Source organism: Sorex fumeus, unplaced genomic scaffold (genome assembly GCF_029834395.1).
Source record: "Sorex fumeus unplaced genomic scaffold, SorFum_2.1 ptg000007l, whole genome shotgun sequence".
NCBI classification, from domain to species: domain Eukaryota; kingdom Metazoa; phylum Chordata; class Mammalia; order Eulipotyphla; family Soricidae; genus Sorex; species Sorex fumeus.
Genome location: NW_026606064.1, coordinates 38,879,484 through 38,901,869, shown reverse-complemented (window position 1 = coordinate 38,901,869; position 22,386 = coordinate 38,879,484). Strand labels below are relative to the sequence as shown.

The following is a 22,386-nucleotide window of genomic DNA, read 5'->3' as shown; positions in this document are numbered from 1 at the left end:
TAAATTCCTTGTCAGATAAGTTGTCTATTGCACCATTACTGGTTGGGCCATCTGGGCTAGTTTTTTTGTAAACTAAACTTGGTGGGCTTCTGTGTTGCTTTACCATTGGGACCTGTGCAATTTGGACTTTCACGCTCATTGCTACTGTTGTATTTTTTGGTGTAATATTAATTGAGTTAGGGTTAATGAGTTAATGGCCCAATATGTTTTTAGTGATTAGGCTACCCCAGTTAAAGTTCCATCTAAGAGGCTAATTTATGGTTCTTATGGGATATGGAGGGGGAGAATAACTCTCGGCTGGGTTAGCAGCCGCATCTCCAGACGCCACCCCCACTGGTCTCTACCTGGATTGGCAGAGATCCAGTGAGTCCTTGAAAGTTGTGTCCTTGAAAGTTGCCCACCTGGGGTCCAGTCCCTCAGAGGTCTGAACTGAAAACTGGTTCAGACCACTCCCATCCATGGCTATGGACACCACCCCCACCTGGCCTGTACTTCTATCACAATTTCTTTACATATCTGTTCTTGGACACTTAGGTTGTTTTTTGATTCTTGGCAATTGTACCTATGTCTGAATTGAATATGGGGAATAAAATATCTTTTGAACTAATGTTTTTGGACTCGGACCTTGTATATCAAGAAGTAGAATCGCTGGGTCATACATAAGCTCAATTTTTAATTCTTTTAGAAGCCTTATACTGTTTTCTAGAAGCGGAACCAGATAAAATTCCCACCAACAGTGAATCAAGGTTCCTTTTCCCCTACATACCCACTTTCACTGGTTGATCCTACTTTTTTGGATGTGTACCAATCTCACTGGCATGAGGTGATATCTCACTGGTGTTTTTATTTCAATTGCCCTGATGATAATAGATCAAGAGCACTTTTTCATAAGTCTTTTTTAAGTACACTGAAAAACTGGCAAGGGGCAGCTGTCTAGCTTGGCTCTCAACTCAAATCACCCTCAACTCATAGTTACTCCTGTAGCTCCAGATTCTGGGCTCACCTGTTCTCTTGGCCTTACTCTCAAGTGCTCAAGACAGTCCTTCCCAGGAGCAGTGTTCAAAGTAGCTGGACGAAGGCACCATTGACCAGGGACCTTGGGGGGAAGATAAGTTTGCAGCAATGTGTATGGGCATGCTCCTCACGATGTGTAAGGGAGTCCAGAATCTCAGATTTAATACTTTATAATAGAGAACCTTGAAAATGGAACTGAATTAAATACCAACACTACGGTTCAGTATATTTTGAAATCACTTGAATTTTACCTTCTTCCTCCATCAATATCCTTTTTTGTTATGGTGTCTTTAAGTCCCAACCTTTGAGGAAAGAATTTTAAAATATGCCACCATGAAAACCCAGGTATGCAGGACTTGGTGACTGAAAACTCTGGGTTCAATGGAACTGGGAATGGGGATCCTCCACCTGTATCCCCCTGCTTCCAGCAACTCAGCAATCACACCCATAAGCCACCTTTGGCTTGTGCCAGATAATTTTGTCATTGGCCACGATCCAGAGTTGCACTGTCCTTCTCTCCTGGAAGGGAGCATAACATGACACATGCCATAACCATGCTACTGGACACTGTGCCAGGCTGTTTCATTGGGAGTGCCCCAGAGAGGCATGGGCCCGCTCCACGGGACCCAGCCCCGGCAGCCATAAACCTCCAGAAGTCAATCCTCACCATGCTCATGGCTGCTCTCCCCATGCTCGACCAAGCCTCATCTAGAAGTGAATGTATTTCTGGACCGCATGGCTGGAAACAACTAAACCTTACACCACCCATCTCCAAGAGTACCACACCACATTTGATGGGGTTTAAAATAGGATGTAACTAACCTTAGGGGGAAATATCTTTTTTTTCAGATACATACATTTATATAAGCACACAAAGCTCAACCTTTAACAATATGTTAGTGATCTCTTATAGAAGTGCTTAATGGCCCCTGGGTGAAATACAACAATCTTCACACTCTTTCCTCTAAGGAAAGTTTTTTGGAGCATTTTCGGCGGTTTTTCATAAAAAGAAATACAAAATATATTGTTTCGGTTCTACTTCGGGGCATGGGTTGGGGCTCGGGATGAAAACATTCGAAATATGGGGTGGTGGGAAGGTGTAATGATGGTGGGAAGGAGTAACGGTGGTGGGATTGGTGTTCAAATATTACAATCACAATCACAATCACAACCATCCTGACATGTAATCAAATACTGTGAACTACTTTATAAAATTAAGAAATTTTTAAAAAGGGAAGGGATAGGGCAGGGGCAGAGTGGGGTGGCGGACAGTTTTAATAATAAACAAAACTTTTAAAAATAAAAAACACACAAAATAGAATGTGCCAATTTTTTCTGTATAATTTTTGGTCACATCTGACGATGCTTGTGGGCCATTCCTAGCTCTGTGCTTGGAAGTGCGCATGGTGTTGGGGATCAAACCTGGACCTGCTGTATGTGAAGCATTCACTTATTCCTTTGAATTCTCTCTCCCCACTAAAATTTGTGAAATCCTTTCATTGAGTCAAATATCATTCCACCACCAATCTGTAACTAGATTGTCAAATCACTAGTTGGTAAAAATTTAGCATTAACAGAAGTTAAAAGTAAAATAAATTAACTGTAGCAAAAAACAGACAAATAAGCAAAACCCAACCAGGTGCTAACTTGTTTGACTGGAATCCTCTCCCTAATCTTTGCTAGTTCTCTTTCTTTATAACTTCCTTGTCTCCATTTCCCTCCTTCCTTCACTGTGACCAGCTTTGCTAGCTTTCCCTTTTCCCCTTTCGTTTCTTTGTTGTTCATGACCTTCCAAATTCCATCTATACTCCAACATTTTGAACCTATATGTTTAATATTAAAGAAGAAAATGAAACATTTTGTGGAGAAGTTTTTTCTTTCTTGCACAGAAGTTGGTGGTGAAAGGGAAGGGTGTTGGGGTCTTTGGAGGAGGTGGTGGGTACAATGGATGTGGGTGTGGTGTTGGAATTATGTGATTTTTAAAAAAAAAACATCATTACACTATTATAAATCACAGGAACTCAATTTCTTTTTTAAAAAAGAATGACATTACTGGAACAAGAGAAATAATATAAGGGTTTAGGCATTGGCTATCTTGTGGTTCCACCCTGACTCTTTAGTTCATACTTTGGTCTCCTGAGCACAATCAGGAGTAATCCCTTAGTACAGAGCCAGGAGCCAGGAGCCAGGAGTAAGTCTAAGTCCTGAGCATTGTTAGGTGAGGCTCAAATTTCTTTCCTGCTTCTTTCTAATCTTCCTGAATGTATTGGTTTTTCTTCTTCATTTCACCCACATCAGGCAGTACCGTGTACTACTTTTAGATATCTTTTCAAAGACTGTTCCTTAAAATAATTGTGGCAAGCAGTTATGGCACCTTCCTCCCAAATAAGATCTCTAGAAATGTCCCTGCTAAGAACTGAGGCCCCAACCACATGACTAAAGAGGCCAATTCAAGTTTTGACCTTCAGCATGTGGGATCAGTCCTACATGTCATCTCTGGGTATCCCTGACAAAGCACTTGAGAGAATGGCTGCAATCCTCTCAGTCTCTAATAACCTAAGTGAGGTTGTTAGAAACTCCAAATGCTTGAGTTTGTTGGTTGTAATCTTTATATAAATATTATTCAATTGTGGTGTGGTGTGGGGGTAGAGTTGGAAGATGGAAATAAACGAACAGAGCTTAAACACATCATACACACTACGTACATGTGCACATGCATGCACACACATAGACACACACACAAAGACACACAGCCCTCTGAGTTCTTTGCTGCTATTCCTTCAAAAGTGAAAAGAAAAGATGTGAAAGTGTATGTGCAGATGCAGGAATGTGTCAACTACAGCTAGGCATAAATAGTTTGTGGTATGTCATTGAATTTTCCTCCCAGGACTTTTATAATTTTAGCTGTACTTGTTTTATTTATTTGGAAGGGAGTTGGACAATACCTGGCAGTGTGTGGGACTAATACTGGCTTTGTGCTCAGGAATCACTCCTCATTATGCTTAGGGGCATGCAGTGCAGAGGATCAAACTGGGGTTGGCAGCATGCAAGCACCTTAAACGCAGAATTATTTCTCTGCTCCTAGAGTTAAATATATAAACTCTGTGCGAAATTTCTTTTGTTTGTGACTTTGAACCTGTCCCCCCACAAATTTCGTTATTAATTCAAGTGAATACATCCCCCAAACTGCAAAGCAAATGGCTAATTTCTAAGAAAGACACTGAAATGATATGAATGGTTGATTTATTTCACTCCCATCCCGTCAAGAGAGAGATTTTTAAAATTCCAGTATGTTAAGGTGAATGTATGTATGCCCTCCAAACACAGTCAATTAACATAGTCATGAACAACATCAGATACCTAAGGAAAGTTACCTGGAAGCCGCACCACCACTATTAATCCCCAGTAGCTAACAAGTAATGAGAGGAAACTCATGTAAGCAGGTATTCAAGGAACCTAGGCTTATTCATCAGCCTAACCCCAGGCCTCAATAGAGGACTTGTAACTCAAGTCCTGCAAAAAGCTCACCAAAATCCCCATGATGCCTATCTCCATCAGCCCCAATACATACACATAATGGTCTGTGCCTACCTTGCTGCATGGGAGAGTAGGCATTGGTCAAGAAACGGAAGTGCCCTTTGTTGTACCAGCAGATCAGAGACATATTCCCCTTCATTTTGATCCAGTGCTGGCCCCTGACAGGGGTAGTGGTGGAGTTCGTGAGCATGGACAGTGGCAGGCCAGTGCAGTCACTCTTCCTGGAGCTGAGCAGTCCGCAGCAGTAAATCCCTGTGGGTGGGAGGGATCCCAAACCAGATACACATCAGAGATATAATCACAACTGCACCCTGCACCATGTTCAAGGACAGATAGCTACCCTGTTCTGAGGAAAAATGAATGCTCAAAATGTCATTCTAGAAGGGTAAAGTTGGGGATTCTTATTCCAAACAAGCTATCTTCCCCAGTACTGGCAGAAGTGTATTTAGAATCACATAGTAAAACTGTAACATAAGCAGCAAAGTACTAACGGTTCTCTTTGTTAGAATGCTTGCTCTGTATCAGGCACAATGGCAAGCGCCTACTCTCCCCTCAAATTCTAGAAATGTTTGCACTCAGCAGGTTATTGCAGAAGAACTGCAGCTGCACAAAGCCCCATGAAGGGCTTTACAGCTAGAAGGGCAAAGGTGATATGGGACACGGTCCATGTGATAGCAGTTCAGTCACCCTAGACTGTTCACCATAATTCGAGCAGCTAAAGGAATGTCCAGCAAGTTACCTGTCAACACAGATGTCATAAGCAGCTGTGGGAGGAGGAGAATCATCCCCCTGTGAAGCTTTGTGAGAGGAAAGAATCATGAAAAAGTTTGCAGCAGACCAGTAAGTATAAAGTGCAGTGACTGGATCAAGGAGTCTCCTGAGGGAGAAGGAATTGGAGTAGCCTCTAAGATGCTTAGGATTTCATGGGGATGGGAGGGACTATGAGTAGAGACCCATACTCTCAAGACTTCCTCTGTCTGCCCTCCTCACAGACTGACCCGCTCAGTTGACCAGGCAGCCACAGGGGGCCACAGAAAGGTTCATCTCTTGGTCAGACTCTAGACTCTACTTGGGCTCCTAAAGGGAATGTGAGAGACTTTCCTGATAAAGATCCTGGAAAGTCTTGCCATCTGTTCTCATCTCAGTCCACTGAAGCCTGACACAGAACCCCAGTAACAGTACACATTCTCTTAGTATAATTTACCCATTGCTGCTTCTTCACCCATGTTGGGAAAATATCTGGACCCACTCCTTCCTAGAACTGGTCAGGATTCCAGTATTCCTAAGTGTACTGATGGCACATGAGTGTATTTTCTCTTTTTTGGGTCACACCAGGCAATGCACAGGGGTTACCCCTGGCTCATACACTCAGGAATTACTCCTGGCAGTGCTCGGGGTACCATATGGAATGCTGGGAATTGAACCTGGGTCAGCCGTGTGCAAGGCAAACTCCCTAAACTCTGTGCTATCATTCCAGCCCGGCACACGAGTCTTGTTGCTTGAGGGAAGCCCAGACATAAAATAACTTTTTAAAAGTACCATTGTAAAACAGGGGAGAACTATATGAATGAGAATAACCACTTTTCAATCACCATCTCTGGTCTCCGTATACACAGGCAGTTAAAGAGCAGATGCATTTTTGTAAGTGTGAAGAATATCTGAGCATTACTCTAGTTTTCATGATTTCTGTTGCTATAAATTAGATAAATGTCTTGGCTGGCTGTTATTTTAACCATAAATCTTTGGGCCCTAAGAGGGACAGTTAGACTCTCAGCTCAGTTCTCACCTACAATTCCTTTTTGTTTTGTTTTGGGGTCACACCTTATGGTGCTCAGGGTTACTTCTGGTAATGCTGGGAAAGTGCCTGGACTATGTGGTGTCAGGGATGGCACCTGGGGCCCTGGGCTGCAAAGAATGCATTCAAGTCCAGTGAGCCATCTCCCTAGGTCTACAATTCCTTTAACTTTGGCTGCCTAGGGGGATATTATAGTGCAGATGCTTAGAAAAGCATGCGTGGTTTGAATGGCACCAGTTCTAACCTGTCAAAGTCCTAGGGGATGGGGCAGCCATCTACGTGGCCTGGTAAGTGCTAATCATTACAGCTAAAACCCAAGAGATCCTGCTTGGACTACAAGGCTTAAAGACTTTGATACTTAATTAAAAAAGGGGGGGGGGGCGGCAATGTAATATTTGACTGCTCTGGGAAAATTCAAATTACATAAATTTTATGAAATTTTCACACCAGAAATTTCTTCTCTCTTGTCTTCTTAATTCTCTGAGCTGGGGACCACCCCTTTCTAGATCAGACACAGGTCAGTAGGTTAAGTTCTTAGGGAAGCAGATCTGAGGACCTGCATCTTTGCTCTGCTTCACATGCTATGTGCACCAGACCACACTGATGACTGAACTTTACTACCAGACTCCAGTCAATGGTATACAAATGTGCAACTGGGACTCCATGAGGCACATGAATGCTAGGAGGGTAGTTCAAGGATCCCCAAGAGTTTCATTGCCATACCCATGGCACCCACATTTGAGCTTGCAGCCGTGGTTCTCTCCCATGCTTCAAGAAAGGAAGGCATTTTTTCTGGGAAGGCTGGATAACATGTATTAGTGTCAACTTTCTTCGACTTGCCCACATTACACAGTCTGATTCTCCATGCAAAATTCTCTCAATAACTTAACAGTGTGTCCTTTTGTGCACTAGACTTCACATGTCTAATTCCAGGCCTGGAGGAAAACAGTGACCAGGGACTTCCTCCTCCTTGTGGTTTAGGAGGAACCCACAGGGACAAGGTCAACGCCCTTAATAAAAGAGAGCCCATCCCTTCCCTCATGGTAGCACATAAATCTGAAGTACATAAGAGGGGTCTCATCTTGACCTGGCCTCCAGAGTACTGAGAAATTTCTAATGTTTGTAAGTCCTCATGTATGTGGCATTAAAAAAAAATAAAATCACAAATAAACTGAAACACTAGAACTTTCTGGCTGGTCATGTCTTTACAACAAAGAAAAAAAAAAAAGATGTGCTCTGAGGTCAGGGATGTGGCTCAGAGGTACAGCACCTGCCTTGCCATGTGACACCCTGGGTTCAATTCCCAACATGCAAAAACAAAACTTGGCACCATCTCTTTGGGCAAGAAATAACTTAATGGGTTGAGCACATGCTTTGCACACAAGAGGTTCCAATTTGATTTCCAACACCACATGATTCCACAAGCACCTCCAGGAATGATCCCCCACAAGCACAAAGCAGGGAGTAGCCCTTGGCACTGCTACATGTGGTCCTGAAACAAACAAACAAATATGGAATGAAGACAGGTGGAGTTTTGCTCCCCAAACCTCAAGCCTGGAATCCTTACAGCTCCCCAGTGCTCAGCAGGGTTCAGATATGCTGCCAGCTGAGACTGATCCGAACTCTCAGGGAAGGTCTCTTTGCTTGGCATCTCCTGGTTTATACTGCCCCTTCAAACCTGCATCTCTGGTTCTCTCTCACCGTGTCTCTAGGGAAGGAGAACACTATGTTCAAAATAGTTTTCCACTTGACTGACCTTGCTTTTCAAACTCCTCAAACAGTGTCAGGCTGGTGATGCTTGGTCCGGTGAAGATGATGTAGTTCTTGCCTGTCGCATTCCTGCAAAGGTTCCGGGCCACCATGCTGTGCAGCTGTGGTTTGTTCTTCAGTGTGTCCAGTCCATCTGGGCCCCCGCCTTCCTTCAGGTGGACATAAATCTTTAACAGAAATATACAGGGTTCAGAGCTCACCAGAGTGCCAAGCAAGAACCTCAAGAAGCACAGGCTTCTGTCACAGGCCAGAAGTGGGGAGAAAGCTACTGTCTCTTTGGGTTACTGTCATGTGTTCAGCTCAGAGAAGGTCCAGGTCACTTCCAAGGTCATAAAGGAATCTGACTGCACAGCTCAATTCTTCAGTTTGGAAATATTGGGGAGGGAGTGAGGGAGGGAGTGAGGGAGGGAGGGAGGAAGGGAGGGAGGGAGGGAGGGAGAGGGAGAGGGAGAAGGAGATGGGGAGAGAGAGAGAGAGAGAGAGAGAGAGAGAGAGAGAGAGAGAGAGAGAGAGAGAGAAAATAAACACGGAGACCTGGATCCTGAGGTCAGAGCAAACATATCACCAAGTTCTGGAACAGATAAGTGACTTTTAATAATAAACATAAGGGGATAGGAGAAATGATGTTAACTGTGAATTTTCCACAGGCAGAATGGTACGATTCATCTCACCTTGAAAGCAGGAGACAGAGTCAGGAATTAAGAATTCACCTGGGGTTTGAGGACCATCACAGAGGGTGTGCTAGAATTAGCAATCAGTTTCCACACTTGGTTCCACACAACATCAAAAGAACAGATGTAGGAACTGAGAAAGATTCAGAAGGAATACAGCCCTGACTGGAAGAATGAATAACTAGGGCACCAACTACTGTGGTCCTAATGGGAGAACAGTTCTCATGCAATGTTCTGAGTGTCTTTGCTGGCAGCAATCTAAACACAGTGCATATCTCTCTGCCTGTCGGTTCTTGGGGAACAAAGCTGACACTTGGTAGGAAATGGGGTTAACCCTGAAAGTCCTTTGTAGCATAAAACTGCTGAGGGCATGCAAACTGCCACAATGCCTCAATAACAAAATATGAAATGAATTATAGAGGATGACTGTAAGTCACTTACTTCCATGTTGGGCTAAGAAGACAATGGAATCTTCACCTGTAGTAACGACAAGGGTGGCAGCAGTCTTTTCTGGTCAGATCGTGAACAGAAATCTTCCAAATGCTACATTTTACAATGGGCATATCCACCATACCCACCCTTAGTGAAATATTCAGTAAATATTATCAATTCATTTTTGATAAATATCAAACAATAATATCTGATGCTTCTGAGACAGATAAAAAGCCAACTGATGTGGTACTAATTAAAAAAACAAAAAATCAAAACCCAACAAAACCTGTGAATATCAATGCTTTAAAAAAAAAACTTGTAAATATTAATGCTGTCCCAAACACTCCCCTGTGATTCCTTGAAAGGAATGACTTCTTTGCAACTATAGGCAAAGGCTCTATGATACATAATGGTTTCTTCAGGTAACTCAGCAAAACTCCACCATTCCATTTGGGGGTCCTTTTGCCTTTACCATCTCAATTCCCAGAAAAGTTCTCTTTGGTAGAGATTAAGACACTGAGACAGAAAACCCAACTGTTTCAGCCAGATGTGACATGTGATTCTGGCTCAATTAGATTTTCTCAGACTAAGGACCTTTTCTTCAGCACAGCCCATTTCTATGGCTATTCTCATGGATTTCTGCTTGGGCCCTTACCCTCCTTTCCCAGATATCTTAGCTGAACACTCCTCACCCATGCAGGACTTGTGTGACAAAGTTCATCTTAGGGGCAGTTATACTTCTGTTCCATATGTCACTCTAAAATCCTACATCTACACCAGTTTTATAACCCATAGATGAGAGGTATGCTGCTAGAACTTTTTAAGCCTAATCTTGATGATTTTGCCAAGATCTTCCTGCAAATTGGGAGCAGTCATTAGCATACTCGGTCTGAGGTGGCTAAAATTAACAGGATTACACTGAAATCCTTCAACCTAGTTAAAAATTGTAGTTGCATCTGGTAAAGGATGTGTGACTCAGCAAGAACAAATGTTCAGCAAGAAGAAATGTGACTCAGCAAGAACACTTTTTTGGTTTGACTTTGGGTCATACCTAGTGGTTCCCAGGGTGTGATACCTGGTGCACAGGGGCTGTTCTTGGCTCTGTGCACAGAAGTGACACGTGGCAATGCTTGGGAGACCCTATATGGTGCCAGGAATTTGAATCGGGCAGCCATAATGCAAAGCAAGTGCCTTATGCACTGATGAATATTTTTAGAAAACAAAAGTAAAGGGGCCAGAGAGATAGCTTAAGGTGCTTGCCCTGCATGTTGCTGAACCCAGTTCTTGATCCCTGAGCACAGAGTTGAGAGTAGCCCCTGCAAATTGTCGGGTATGACACAAAACCATCATCTCCTTCTGAGAAAAGAAACACAAACTTTGGATATAGACAAATGTAAGTCACTTACTTCCATGATGGGTTAAGAAGGCAATGGAATCTTCACCTGTAGTAACGACAAGGGTGGCAGCAGTCTTTTCTGGTCAGATCATGACAAGAATTCTTCCAAATGCTACATTTTACCAGGTGTAGAGAAGTGCTTTGGTGTTGGTGTACTAGTTTTCAAGGGCTGCTATAATGTAGCACAAGTCTGGGGTGTGTGTATGTGGAGTTAGGGGGAGGTAATACATTCATTATTTATTTCCTCATAGTTACATAAAATAGAATATGAGGTCAAGAAGCTGGCTCTCTGTTCAATGTCTTCATTGTGTCTGTGTCCTAATGTCCACTTCCAAGTTTACTAATCACATGACCTCACTATAACTTAAATACTTTTTTAAAAGATGGGTATATTCTGCAGTACTGAGGTTAGTTAAGATTCAACATATGAACTGGGAGGAGGGAGACACGTATCAGCCCATAACAGATGGGGTGATGGTAAGCTTGGAGAAAAAGCTATTTCTTATGGTTAGAGAGCTGCATGTTGGAATGCTGAGTGAGATCTTTCTAAGGCAGAAGAAGGATAAATGCATTAAAATGGTAAAGAGCAGATCTGTTCAGCTCCTTCTAACCCAACTACCCAGCAATGAATGGTCCCTCAGAGACACTCCAAGCAAACTAAATGGCTACTTGAAAAGTCTGAACATTGAATGAAGGCTGGGCTAGTGTTGGAAAGGGCTCTCTTAACTTGAGATTTCTCTCACACACTTTTTACCTGGATTTGAGTATCAGAAGTGGGTAGTGTATCTTAGCATCAGGGACCAATCAACAAACCAGCACAAGACACCAAGTTCAGATGCACCAACAAAGCCAGCCAGGAGGCAGACCCCTCTCCTAATGAACTCAACCTTTATTCTCAGGAAAATTAAGACTTAAGAAAGGAAGTCCGAATGTGGCATGCTAAGGGTAAGCTATACCAATAACTGCCCAGGCCTTTTAAGCACTAACTAGAAAGGGTCACGGTGCCTACATTCAGAAAACATAGATATCTCCTAGATCTAATAATAACCTTTCTAATGGATTCTTGCCTACAGCTTTTCCATAATTGGTTACATTTGCAGCTGAAACACTGGCTGAGTGAGAGCATTATAAACTTGCTTTCAACAACAAAGTTCAGTCTTTTAGAAGACAGATCTAACAGGTCCCTGGATAACCTGAGTTTCAGAGTGCAGTGTGTCTTCAGACATCATCCTCTGATTTCCAGACACATAATGGTGTGCTCTCCCTCCCTTCCCATATTCTTGAGGTTGGGAAAGGGCATGGCACATAGAGACTGCAAGAATCTCAGTTAGTCTTTGGTCTCAGAGTTGTGGAAAGGAACCAGTGTACCTACCAGGGAATTCTCCACACATCTCTGAGGACTTGGTTATTGGCTTCCTCATATATATAAATATATATATATATATATATATATATATATATATATATACACAATCAACTTCAAGCAAGGGACGAGCTTCCTGACACAAGCTCATCCAGGCAAGAACAGTCAAGGCCAGGAAGCAGCTCCAAATTTCCAACAGCATGTAATCTTTCTCAGGAATTAGAGCAGAAAGACATCTGTTCAGATCTTGTCCAAAATTACCTTCATCACCTCTCTAGGCCATCGGTAAGACACGTGCCCACTTTAGCTAGAAACAGGCAGCATCCGGACTGTAGCTTTCATCAGACTCTTCCTTCATAAAATTTTTTAAAACTCTATAACTGCATTTATATAAAGGAAAGTGTATTAAAATTTTACATGTTGAATTTCTTTCTTCAATTTTCAAGTTTGGTTTCATCCCTTATGGATTTTAAAGGTAAAAAAGGTAAAGGCCCTCCCGTTGATCATCGATTTGCTCGAGCGGGCCCAGTAACGTCTCCATTGGAGACTTTGTTGTTACTGTGTCTGGCATATCGAATACTCTTGGTAGCTTGCTGGGCTCTCCGAGAGGGGCGGAGGAATCGAACTCGGGTCGGCCATGTTGGCTGCGTGCAAGGCAAATGCCCTACCGCTGTGCTATCGCTCCATGGATTTTAAAAGAAACAGAAATGTTTCCATATTCATGAAAGGTTTTAAGTGTCATAAGCACTGTTCTTGCTCTTCCCAGTGGAGAAGTCAGCTCTGGGCAAAGAGGAGCGAGTAATGGATCCTCATCTGGACACGTGGAGAGAAGAACCTAACAAGGTAGTGAGTTGGTGGCTGTGGTAGGAAGTAGTATGTGTAAGGTGTATAAGTACAGTTGTGATTATGTTGAGTTTAAGATGCCTGTGACAGCTCAGCACCAAGTAAAGGGTGCTTGGAGGGCCTGCTCAGAATGGGAGATGTGTGCTGAAGGTAGATTGAACATGATGGCCACTACAGACTGAACATGATGGCCACTTAATGCCTGTATTGCAAACCACAACACCCAAAGGGAGAGAGAGAGTAAAAGGAAATGCACCTGCCACAGAGGCGGGGGTGAGGGGGATGCGGTGGGGGTGGGTGGGAGGAATACCGGGAACATTGGTGGTGGAGAATGGGCACTGGTAGATGATGGGTACTCGATCATTGTATGACTGAAACATAAGCACGGAAGTTTGTACCTCACGGTGATTCATTGAAAAATAAATCAGTACCAATTCAATCAGCCTAATCAGAATAAATAGCAGTACTGAATAAATAGCAGTACTTCTACAGAAAAAAAAATCAGTAAAATAAAATATAAATACATAAATAAAATACAATAAAATGCCTGTGATATCCCAAGTAGCAACCACATATAGAAAACATGAGTAAAAGAAAAGGGCTGGATAAGGGAGAGAATCATGTGGAATTAAATTCTGGGTTGCTGAACAAGACACTTGGGATTGTTACAGAGAGGTGAAGAGCATGCCACGGAGTAGGAGCTCACAGACAAATGGAAAGTAAGCATTAGGGAGAGGAGGAAAACTAGAAGAGAGAGGTAAAGAGTAAGTTAGACATGTCCAGGATGAGTAAATTATTCAGAAACTTCACTAATCTTGTGGAAAAAAACATGACTGGATCTGTATATCTTGTCATTTCTTCAAGATCATGTGATTCAAGAGAGAACTGAGCAGAAATTCAGTTTCTAATTACGACATTACTTAAAATTCAGCGTAACAAATCATTTCTATATTAACATACAGGCTGTCTCTCCTCACACAATGTGGGCTCTCTGTTTCTGCTTGATGCTCAATTTTTAGAAACTCAAATTTAGAAATCCAGTGTATTAGGTGTTTTGTTTATTTTTGCCAATCCAGTATTCTATTAAGCATAGTTTGCTGAGACCAAATTACTTCTATGGACTAAGATGTCAACCTGTAACTTCAGCTAAGATGAAAAATGTATAATTGCAATGCAATAAACATAACCTTCAATAGCATCTTTTTATACCCCTAAGTCACTGCTATTACTAATGAAGTTGTGCAGATTCCTGTGTTCCGACTGGAAAGATACCTTTTAATTAATCCATTAGTAATGTTAAAAGGAGGCTTTGCAAGACCCACACATGTATACACCATGCTGGTGCTCTCTTGGAAAGCTCAAAGACAATGCTGACCACCATCTGCTTCAATGTCTAATTGCTGCTTCTTTCACATGTAACTTGAGGCTTTCACTTTTACTAAAAAATGTTGTTATTGACTTTTTATTATCTATTAATGGTTTATTAAAAGTTAAAATACTTATTAACTTTTAGATATATAGACATAAAGGGAAGAAAAATAACTCACTTAAACATGGCATTTTTACTTGTCCCAATAGATTTTATTGTTTTCTTTGTTTGGAAGCCACACCCAGCAGTGATCTGGACTTATTCTCAGCTCTACACTAAGGAATCACTCATAGGGATGCTTGGGGGACCATACTGGGTGCAGGGATTAAACCCAGATTGGCTGCATGCAAAGTAAATGCCCTATCCATTGTACTATTGCTCTGGCCCCCCAATAGGTTTCTATTGTTTTATATTTTATAGTGGCATTGTGATAGCAAAAGTAGGAACTGTGGTAGTAATAGCTCTGAGACACATATAACACATTACTATTTATCTTGGTCCCACTTCAAAAATGGGTCAAAAATTTTGAGAGATGGAATCAAGTTCGCCCCGTCCTGCCTCACCTTCCCCAAAGAACACTGGTGACAGAAACAGTGACTAAAGGACTTCAAGATCATGAAGAGGCAACAGCTGATGCATGCTTCAAGCTGTCACTGGAGTTTTGGTGACCTTCTGTTTCCAGGAGCAACCTGGTTCAGCTGTGTTGTGAGATTTCTCTTACAGAATAGATAGGATTGAGTTTTTCCAGTATTAATTCTGGGTATACTGGAGGTCAGTCATAAAGCGCCATAATTCTTTGCTTGAACCTCTGGCCTCATTTTGGATGCAAGGAGTTAGAAGGTGAGGGCTAACAACAGGGTAATGGTGCAGGAGTACAAGGCATACACTCACTGAGATGGTGCACAGGGAGGCTGTAATCTGGGACACAGAGGGGAGGCCCAGGTGTGACAGCCATTATGCTTAAATAACATTTACTCATGTTCAAAGGAAGTGAGTCAGTCACAGAAGACAGCACAGGGGCCCTAAATTGGATGGACATGGGCTCTGTCACTTACCTGCTTATGTGATTTGAGACTACTTAACTGCTCTGAATCTGGGTTTCCTTGTTTGTAGGAGTAAAAGCACTCTGTTGGGGAAGAGAAGTAATTTTTTTCTGTCTAGGAAAGCTCTAGTCAGTGTCTATTCAAGATACATGTGACTGCTTTAAATGAACTAAAATCAGGGGAAAAAAATTTAGTTTCTCAGTCATTTTAGTCATATTTAAAATTCCAAGCAGTCTCATGAATATAGTGGTCGCCATAAAGGAGGGCATAGACAGAACATAAAAAAAGTTTTAATAAACAGTATGGACGATTCTCAAAAAATTAGAAATTGAGCTCCCATTTGACCCAGCAATACCACTCCTGGGAATATATCCCAGAGAGGCAAAAATGTATAGTCGAAGTGACATCTGCACTTGTTTGTTCATTGCAGCACTCTTTACAATAGCCAGAAACTGGAAGAAACCTGAATGCCCAAGAACAGATGACTGGTTAAAGAAACTTTGGTACATCTACACAATGGAGTACTACGTAGCTCTTAGAAAAGATGAAGTCATGAAATTTACATACAAGTGGTACAACATGGAAAGCATCATGCTAAGCGAAATGAGTCAGAAAGAGAGGGATAGACACAGAAAGATTGCATTCATCTGGGGGATATAAAGTAACAAAATATGAGATTAATACCCAAGAATAGCTGAGATCAGCACCAGGAGGATTACTCCATAGCTTAGTGGCCAGTCGGGCATTCTAGAGGAAAGGGCAGCTCAGATAGAGAAAGGAACACCAAATAAAGGATGTTTGGAGGATCCTCCCAGGAGGGGAGATGCATGTCAAAAGTGGACTATGGACTGAACATGTTTGCCACTCAATGCCTCTTTCGCAGACCACAACACCCAAAAGGAGAGAGAGAACACAGGGGATTGCCCTGCCACAGAGGCAGGGGGGGATGGGGGGATGGGTGTGGGAGGGATATTATCCATGGTGGTGGAAAATGGGCACTGGTGGAGGGATGGGTATCTGATCATTGTATAATCAAACCCAAGCACAAAAAATTGTAAATCTACAACTGTACCTCATGGTGTTTCACTAATAAAAAAAAATTTAAAAAAAAAGTTTTAATAGATAGCAACTGCTTCCCGCCATCCTTGATTCATTTCCAGCAGTCTTTAAGCCATCACCTCAGAGACAACTATCACCCCTGACTTTCCCTCACCTTGTCTCTCACCATGAGCATGGTCAGGGAGGACTCACACTTTTAGACTTTTCTCTGCCCCTTTCTTCTCAAGTTATTCCTTTAGCAATACTAAGTCTTATGAGAGACAAACTTGTTTCTCTTAGATCCCCAAACTCAAATCCTGGTGATGCTTTCTTTCAAAATGACAGGCCCAGGGGCTAGCATTCTGCAGCATTCTCTGTATACACCTCTTATCTTTTACATTGTAAATTCTGTCTTCGGGAAAGGATCAAAATCTAGTGTGATCACATCAAGGCCTGAGTCACACATACACGATTTACTAAAACATACCCAACTGTTGTTTCTGATTCCCTACAGTGGGAGGCTGGGTAAATGAAACTCTTCAAAAGACTGAGGAAGGTATTTGTTCTCAGTTACTTTCTCAAAAACATCAGAGAAATCTTGACAAATGCCTTGTTCCCAGTCAAATGAATCCTGGCAATCAAATCTATTGTAGACAATGAACGTTAAAATCCTTTGTTATGGCAAAATTAAATGGATGGGTGAATTTTGCCTTCATAAGCTTTTACTCTACAAGTAAATAAAATTCACTCAGTAAATAAATTCCATTCTGATTCCCATTTTTTAAGTTAATCTAGTTACATGTCAGAAGCAAAAAGACTGAATTTATTTAGTGTATGAAAAACATTGAAAGGAAAATTAGAGACCTCAAGAGAGATAATATAAGGGCTCAGGCACATGCCTTCCATGGAGCCAAACATGACTCAATCCCAGTTACCCCTGAGCATACCTAGGTATAACCCAGGAGGTCCCCAAGCACTGCAGGAATGGCCCAAGTAATCCCCAACACTGCAGGACATTAGCAGAACTGTACCCTTCAGACATTACCTTGAACCATTGTCCAGTTGGCAAAAAATTGCCAGGAAGGGTCCCTGAGGCCCCTTACCTATCTTGAGAGTCCTTGTCCCATCTCCCCTCTCCAAGAAAGATTAGGGCTACGGTGATAGTACAGGAGGTAGGGCACTTGCCTTGCATGAGGCTGACCCAGATTTGATCCTTGGCATACTATATGGTCCCCAAAGCCTGCAGGAGTGATTCCTGAGTGCAGAGGTAGGAATTACCCCTGAGCATTGCCAGGTGTAGCCCCAAAACAAAACAAAACAGACAAAAAACCTTTAGTGCAAATATTTCTAGTTCTTTTTAACAGAAGTTTCAAAATAAAGGATTCCAGGAGCAAATGGTGATAGACTGTCAAACAACTAAATTTGATAAGAAAGATACCTAAGGAGGCCAGATTGATAGTACAGCAGGTAGGATGCTTGCTTGCTTTGTTTGTAGTCAACCTGGGTTCAATCCCTGGCACCCCATATGGTCACCCGACCATGCCAGGAGTGACCTATGCATTCAGAGGCTTAATCTCCTGGCTTAGGAGAAAGCTATGAACACTGCCGAGTGTGGCCCCCAAACAAAAACAATATAAAAACAACCACAAACAAAGATACTAAGTCTTTGTTCAAGATGAGAACAATTTCTTCTTAAGAAGAGAACATAGCTTAATGGTTTGCAGAGTAGGTTCTGGGGTTAGAAAGGCTGGGTTTAATCGAATGAGACTGTGGGCCAGGTAGTTAAAATTTCTGTGCCTTAGTTTCCTCACTGAAATAGGGACAGAATAATGTTATAAGCGGTATCATAATGTTATTGTAAATAAAAAATTAATAATTTAAGTAAAGTGCTTAAGCAAGGAGGTTGGCACCAGCAAGCACTCTATTAAAGCAAACCATCTTTTGCTGAACCCCATTAGAATCAATCTGCCATTAATCCACAGATTAGAGCTTTCAGAAAAGCTGATACTCTTGGATATTCACTTAGCTGTCTAGACGCATCTATGACATGCACAACTTAGAGAGGATTTCCTTTCTAAAGTTTCCTTTTGAATGCTGACTCCTAAAGCCCAACTACCTCCAGAGCATTTCATGTAGAAAGGTTCTGTCTCCAAAGTGTCAATCTTTCCCATCTTTTTCTGGAGAAATGTGCCAATGAGCATAAAGCTCCTGCTAGTAACTGTTCCCCTACACCTTTCGCTCAGTGCTCTCTAGTCTGCAGCACTCCTCTCTGGGATCCCTGGTCAAGCACTGTTGAGGCAGGTAAAAGACATTCAAACCAGAGAAATCTGTTCTTTAAACCAATTTTTAAATTTCTCTCTCCCTTCTTCCTTCCTTCATTCCAGATTCTGCACTAGGAACTGTCAATACAACGTTAAATAAATTATTTTACAATATTTTCCCCTTGAATTGACAATCATTTTGACACTGTAAAGAGAACAGTCTGCAGACACATCAGCCTCAAAAATATCATAAGGTGTGGCTGGAGCAATAGCACAGCGGGTAGGGCATTTGCCTTGCACGTGGCTGACCCAGATGCAATCCCTGGCTTCCCATATGGTCTGCCAGCACTGCCAGGAGTAATTCCTGAGTGCAGAGCCAAGAACACCCTGAGCATCACTAGGTGTGAACCAAAAAGTAGCTTTTCCCATAATACAGAAGCATTATCTATATACATCTTTCCTCTTTCTTTTCCCAGATCACCAGGGAGGTTTTGGACAATCAGAGTTAGGCTAACTCTATTTCTCAGATACCTTCTGCAAACACAAAGGTTTGGGGACAGTTTTTGATAAACTTATGACCCTGAAAAAAATGCACCATCAGCATTTATTCTCAAAATGGCAGTGGGTAGCCAAAACCAAAGATATTAGCTATGGTTTCACATAGTACAAAATGTTTTGTATCCAATTAGGAGAATTTTTTAACACTCATTTTAGAAATGATTCCCTACCTTTTTCTTTTGTTTCTATGAAAATTCAGAGTCAGGGCCTCGAGACCCACCATGTGGTAGTTGAAGTACATAATGCAGAGTAAGAGAAGGGAGCCTCTCTGTTCACGTTATTTTCCACTCCTGATTCTCTTGAATTGGTCACTTAACAGAAAAGCTACAGAAATACTTTGAATTTCAATACTCAAGTTTGGAGTAAGCACATGTACTGGGATGCACTACACGATCACAGTTTCTTTCTGATGGGTTCACACTTCAGCTCCAACTCTATCAGCTTTGACATTTATTTATTTGTTATTATTTATTTATTGAATCACCATGAGAACACTTACAAAGCTTTCAGGTTTAACTCTTGGTCATACAACGATCAAACACCCATCCCTTCACCAGTGCACATTTTCCACCACCAAGAACCCCAGTATACCCTCCCATCCCATCCCTCCCCCTGCCTGTGAAGCAGATGATTTCCACTTTACTCTCTCTCAACTTTGATTACATTCATTATTTCGGCAAAAGATGCACCATCATTATTTGAAATTTTCCCACAACAATCAGACCTGCTGAAAATGCTTCGTTAGATAATTTGTTTTCTATTGCTGATTATGAAAAACATATGATATCGCACAGCTGTGATAGCGGCTGCGTGATTTTGAATTTTTGATATTTTGCTAATTAAGTCTGGAGGGATTTCTGCCAAAAGTCGCTGGGTTCCAAGATTGGTTTGTGTGCCTCTGGGATCATCGCCATTCCAGAGCCGAAGAGTCACTTGTGGGGGGCAACTCGTGGTCTCGGGAGGGCGGGAAGGATGGGCCAGTTCCATCCCCCAATTCTATGAGGCACAGGTACCCTGTCACCGCCAGCTCATACCTGGCTATCCATAAGCTCTGAGGCCGTGGCCACTGGGTCGCCTGGGGGGTGGGGCAGGGGAAAAGGGCGGAAGGGGAAAAGGGGCAAACACCTTTTCCCATGGGGTGGGGGCACGGCACTGTAGCATAATGCATAGTCCAGACACATTTCTGCCAAAAGCCGCTGGATTCCAAGATTGGTTTGCGTGCCTCTGGGATCATGGCCATTCTGGAGCCAGAGAGATGCTCATCGGGGGCAACTAGTGGTCTCAGAGGGGCAGGAAGGATGGGCCAGTTCCATCCCCATCCCATGAGGCCATGGGTGCCCCGTCACTGCTGGCTCAGACCTGGTTGTCCAATATCAGCCTTGACCTTTAGGGTTAAGGATTCCACAAACTCTGATTCCCCTATGTGAAGTAAGGACAATTATGCAGTTCTCAAGAGTTGATTCCTATTTAATGGAAGAATCAGTACATCTAGGCTGCAGTGAGTGACAAAGGCTCTATTTTCTCAACCTCATCAGCCATGGTGAACTTCCTAGTCACACCACACACCCTATTCTGTATGTCTCAACCTGGAAGGAGGGGGATTTCTAGCCTCATAAGGGCCTCCCTATAGTTTCAGAATATTCTACTCACATGTTTACTATTGTATCTGTCATACTGTATTCATGATTTTATTTTTCAGTACATTTGTCAGCCAATGTGTGGTTTAAAAAATAATTTTCATTTGCAGATGTCAAAGTTTCTTGTCAATTTTGTAAAATCCTTGATAATGGGTACCTGCCCTGCATTTGAATTCTTTAAGCACACACTCAAGAAGACCCTTAGACTCTAAAAAAAAGGCAAAGCTAAAGAAGTATTAGCCTTCTAGAAGTTCAGAATCCAGAGTTTTCAAACTCGGTAAGGCTGGGAAACAAAAAGACAGATTAAGCTATAAGCTGGGTGGGCTACAGAAAATCCCTCTGGCAGTAGAACCAATAGAACGAATGGAGCTTTATACATAGAGATCTACATACACATTTACCTCTTGATATACTAAGAAACATTTCTTTAAAGAAATTGATTTACATAAGTCAAAAAGCATGCAGTGGAAAGCTGAAACCCAAAGGAATTTGGTGTTCAAGGTCCATAGAAACCTTGCAGGCTCCTTCTTTTACCTGGAAGGTCAGTCATTTACAATTAAGGCCTTCAACTGATTGGATGTGCAGAGAATAATTTGTTTTACTCAAAGTCTGCTGATTTAAGTGTTTATCTTATCTAAAAAAAAAACACTTCTCTAAAATTTTCAAAAGTACTTAACCATATACCTGAGAATCTTGCTCAGCCAAATTGGCACATAAAAGGAACCATTTCAAGCACAGCTGACTATCAGCAGCAGTAAATCTAGAAAGACATGTCAGGAGAAAAAGTGCAGCAATATGGGCATGAAGAGTCTTCCAGAGCCCTAGAGCACCTTCTGACCACCGAGAGTGCCCCACGCATGTTGTTTCTAGACATCAAAGAACAGAGTGCAGAGAAAGGCACTGACACCTCCAAGGGCCTTGAAGCATACCCTCTGCTTAGACTCCATAGCTAGGAGTCTAAGATGAAGGCAAGTCTGGATAAAGGAAGTGTGATGAGCCTTGGGAAAGATAGACTCCAGGTAAGCCCACCTCTGGAGGAACCCAACATCAACAGAGTATCTAGAAGGTTCCTGTACTGTTGAAGAATCTCTTATTTCTACACAATGGTGTGTTGTCTTCCAGCTAAGAGCTATGCTCCAACTGTTTCAGATGATTTAAAGGGTCTGGAAATGGCTGTATAACACTGAGAACTGAGTAACATAGGACTGATACTAATATGGTTTACAAAACAAAGGTTGCACAAATTTCACCATTGCATTAAAAAGCTCCCTGGGCCAAGGATGTGCTCAACAGTAGAGTGCGTGCCTCATACATATGAGTTTGATCCATAGCACTCTGAAACAAAAATGTTTTCTCAAACCAGGCCTCTGTGGTCTTTTATCCCCTACAAAGCATAATACAGATCTTAATCCTCATCCATTCTCACATTAAAGTTTACCAATTTGAGAAATAGCCAAGCCCCAGACTCTTTAGTGGTAACTCAGCAATGTGAATAACCTTCTTTGATTGTTCCTATAGGCTCTAAGCATGTGCAAGCTGGCACTGACATGCACTCATCATTCTAAGCATTTGGTGCAAAGAGCAATGCCAGAGGAGATATTCTGGATTCAGGAATTTTGAAAGTGGGCGCTCCTGAGGATAAGACCCCTCTTCGCCCCA

At 42.2% G+C, this 22,386-nt stretch overlaps 1 protein-coding gene across 1 annotated transcript in view; it reads right to left on the bottom strand.

Moving 5' to 3' along the window:
* PGBD5 (piggyBac transposable element derived 5) overlaps positions 1–22,386 on the bottom strand; it is a 136,037-nt gene that overhangs the window by 11,862 nt on the left and 101,789 nt on the right. The window contains exons 4-5 of the mRNA XM_056130759.1: positions 8,103–8,283; positions 4,606–4,803 (exon numbers count right to left, since the gene is read on the bottom strand). Coding sequence (XP_055986734.1) covers positions 4,606–4,803; positions 8,103–8,283 — 379 coding nt within the window. The remainder of the gene's footprint in view (positions 1–4,605; positions 4,804–8,102; positions 8,284–22,386) is intronic.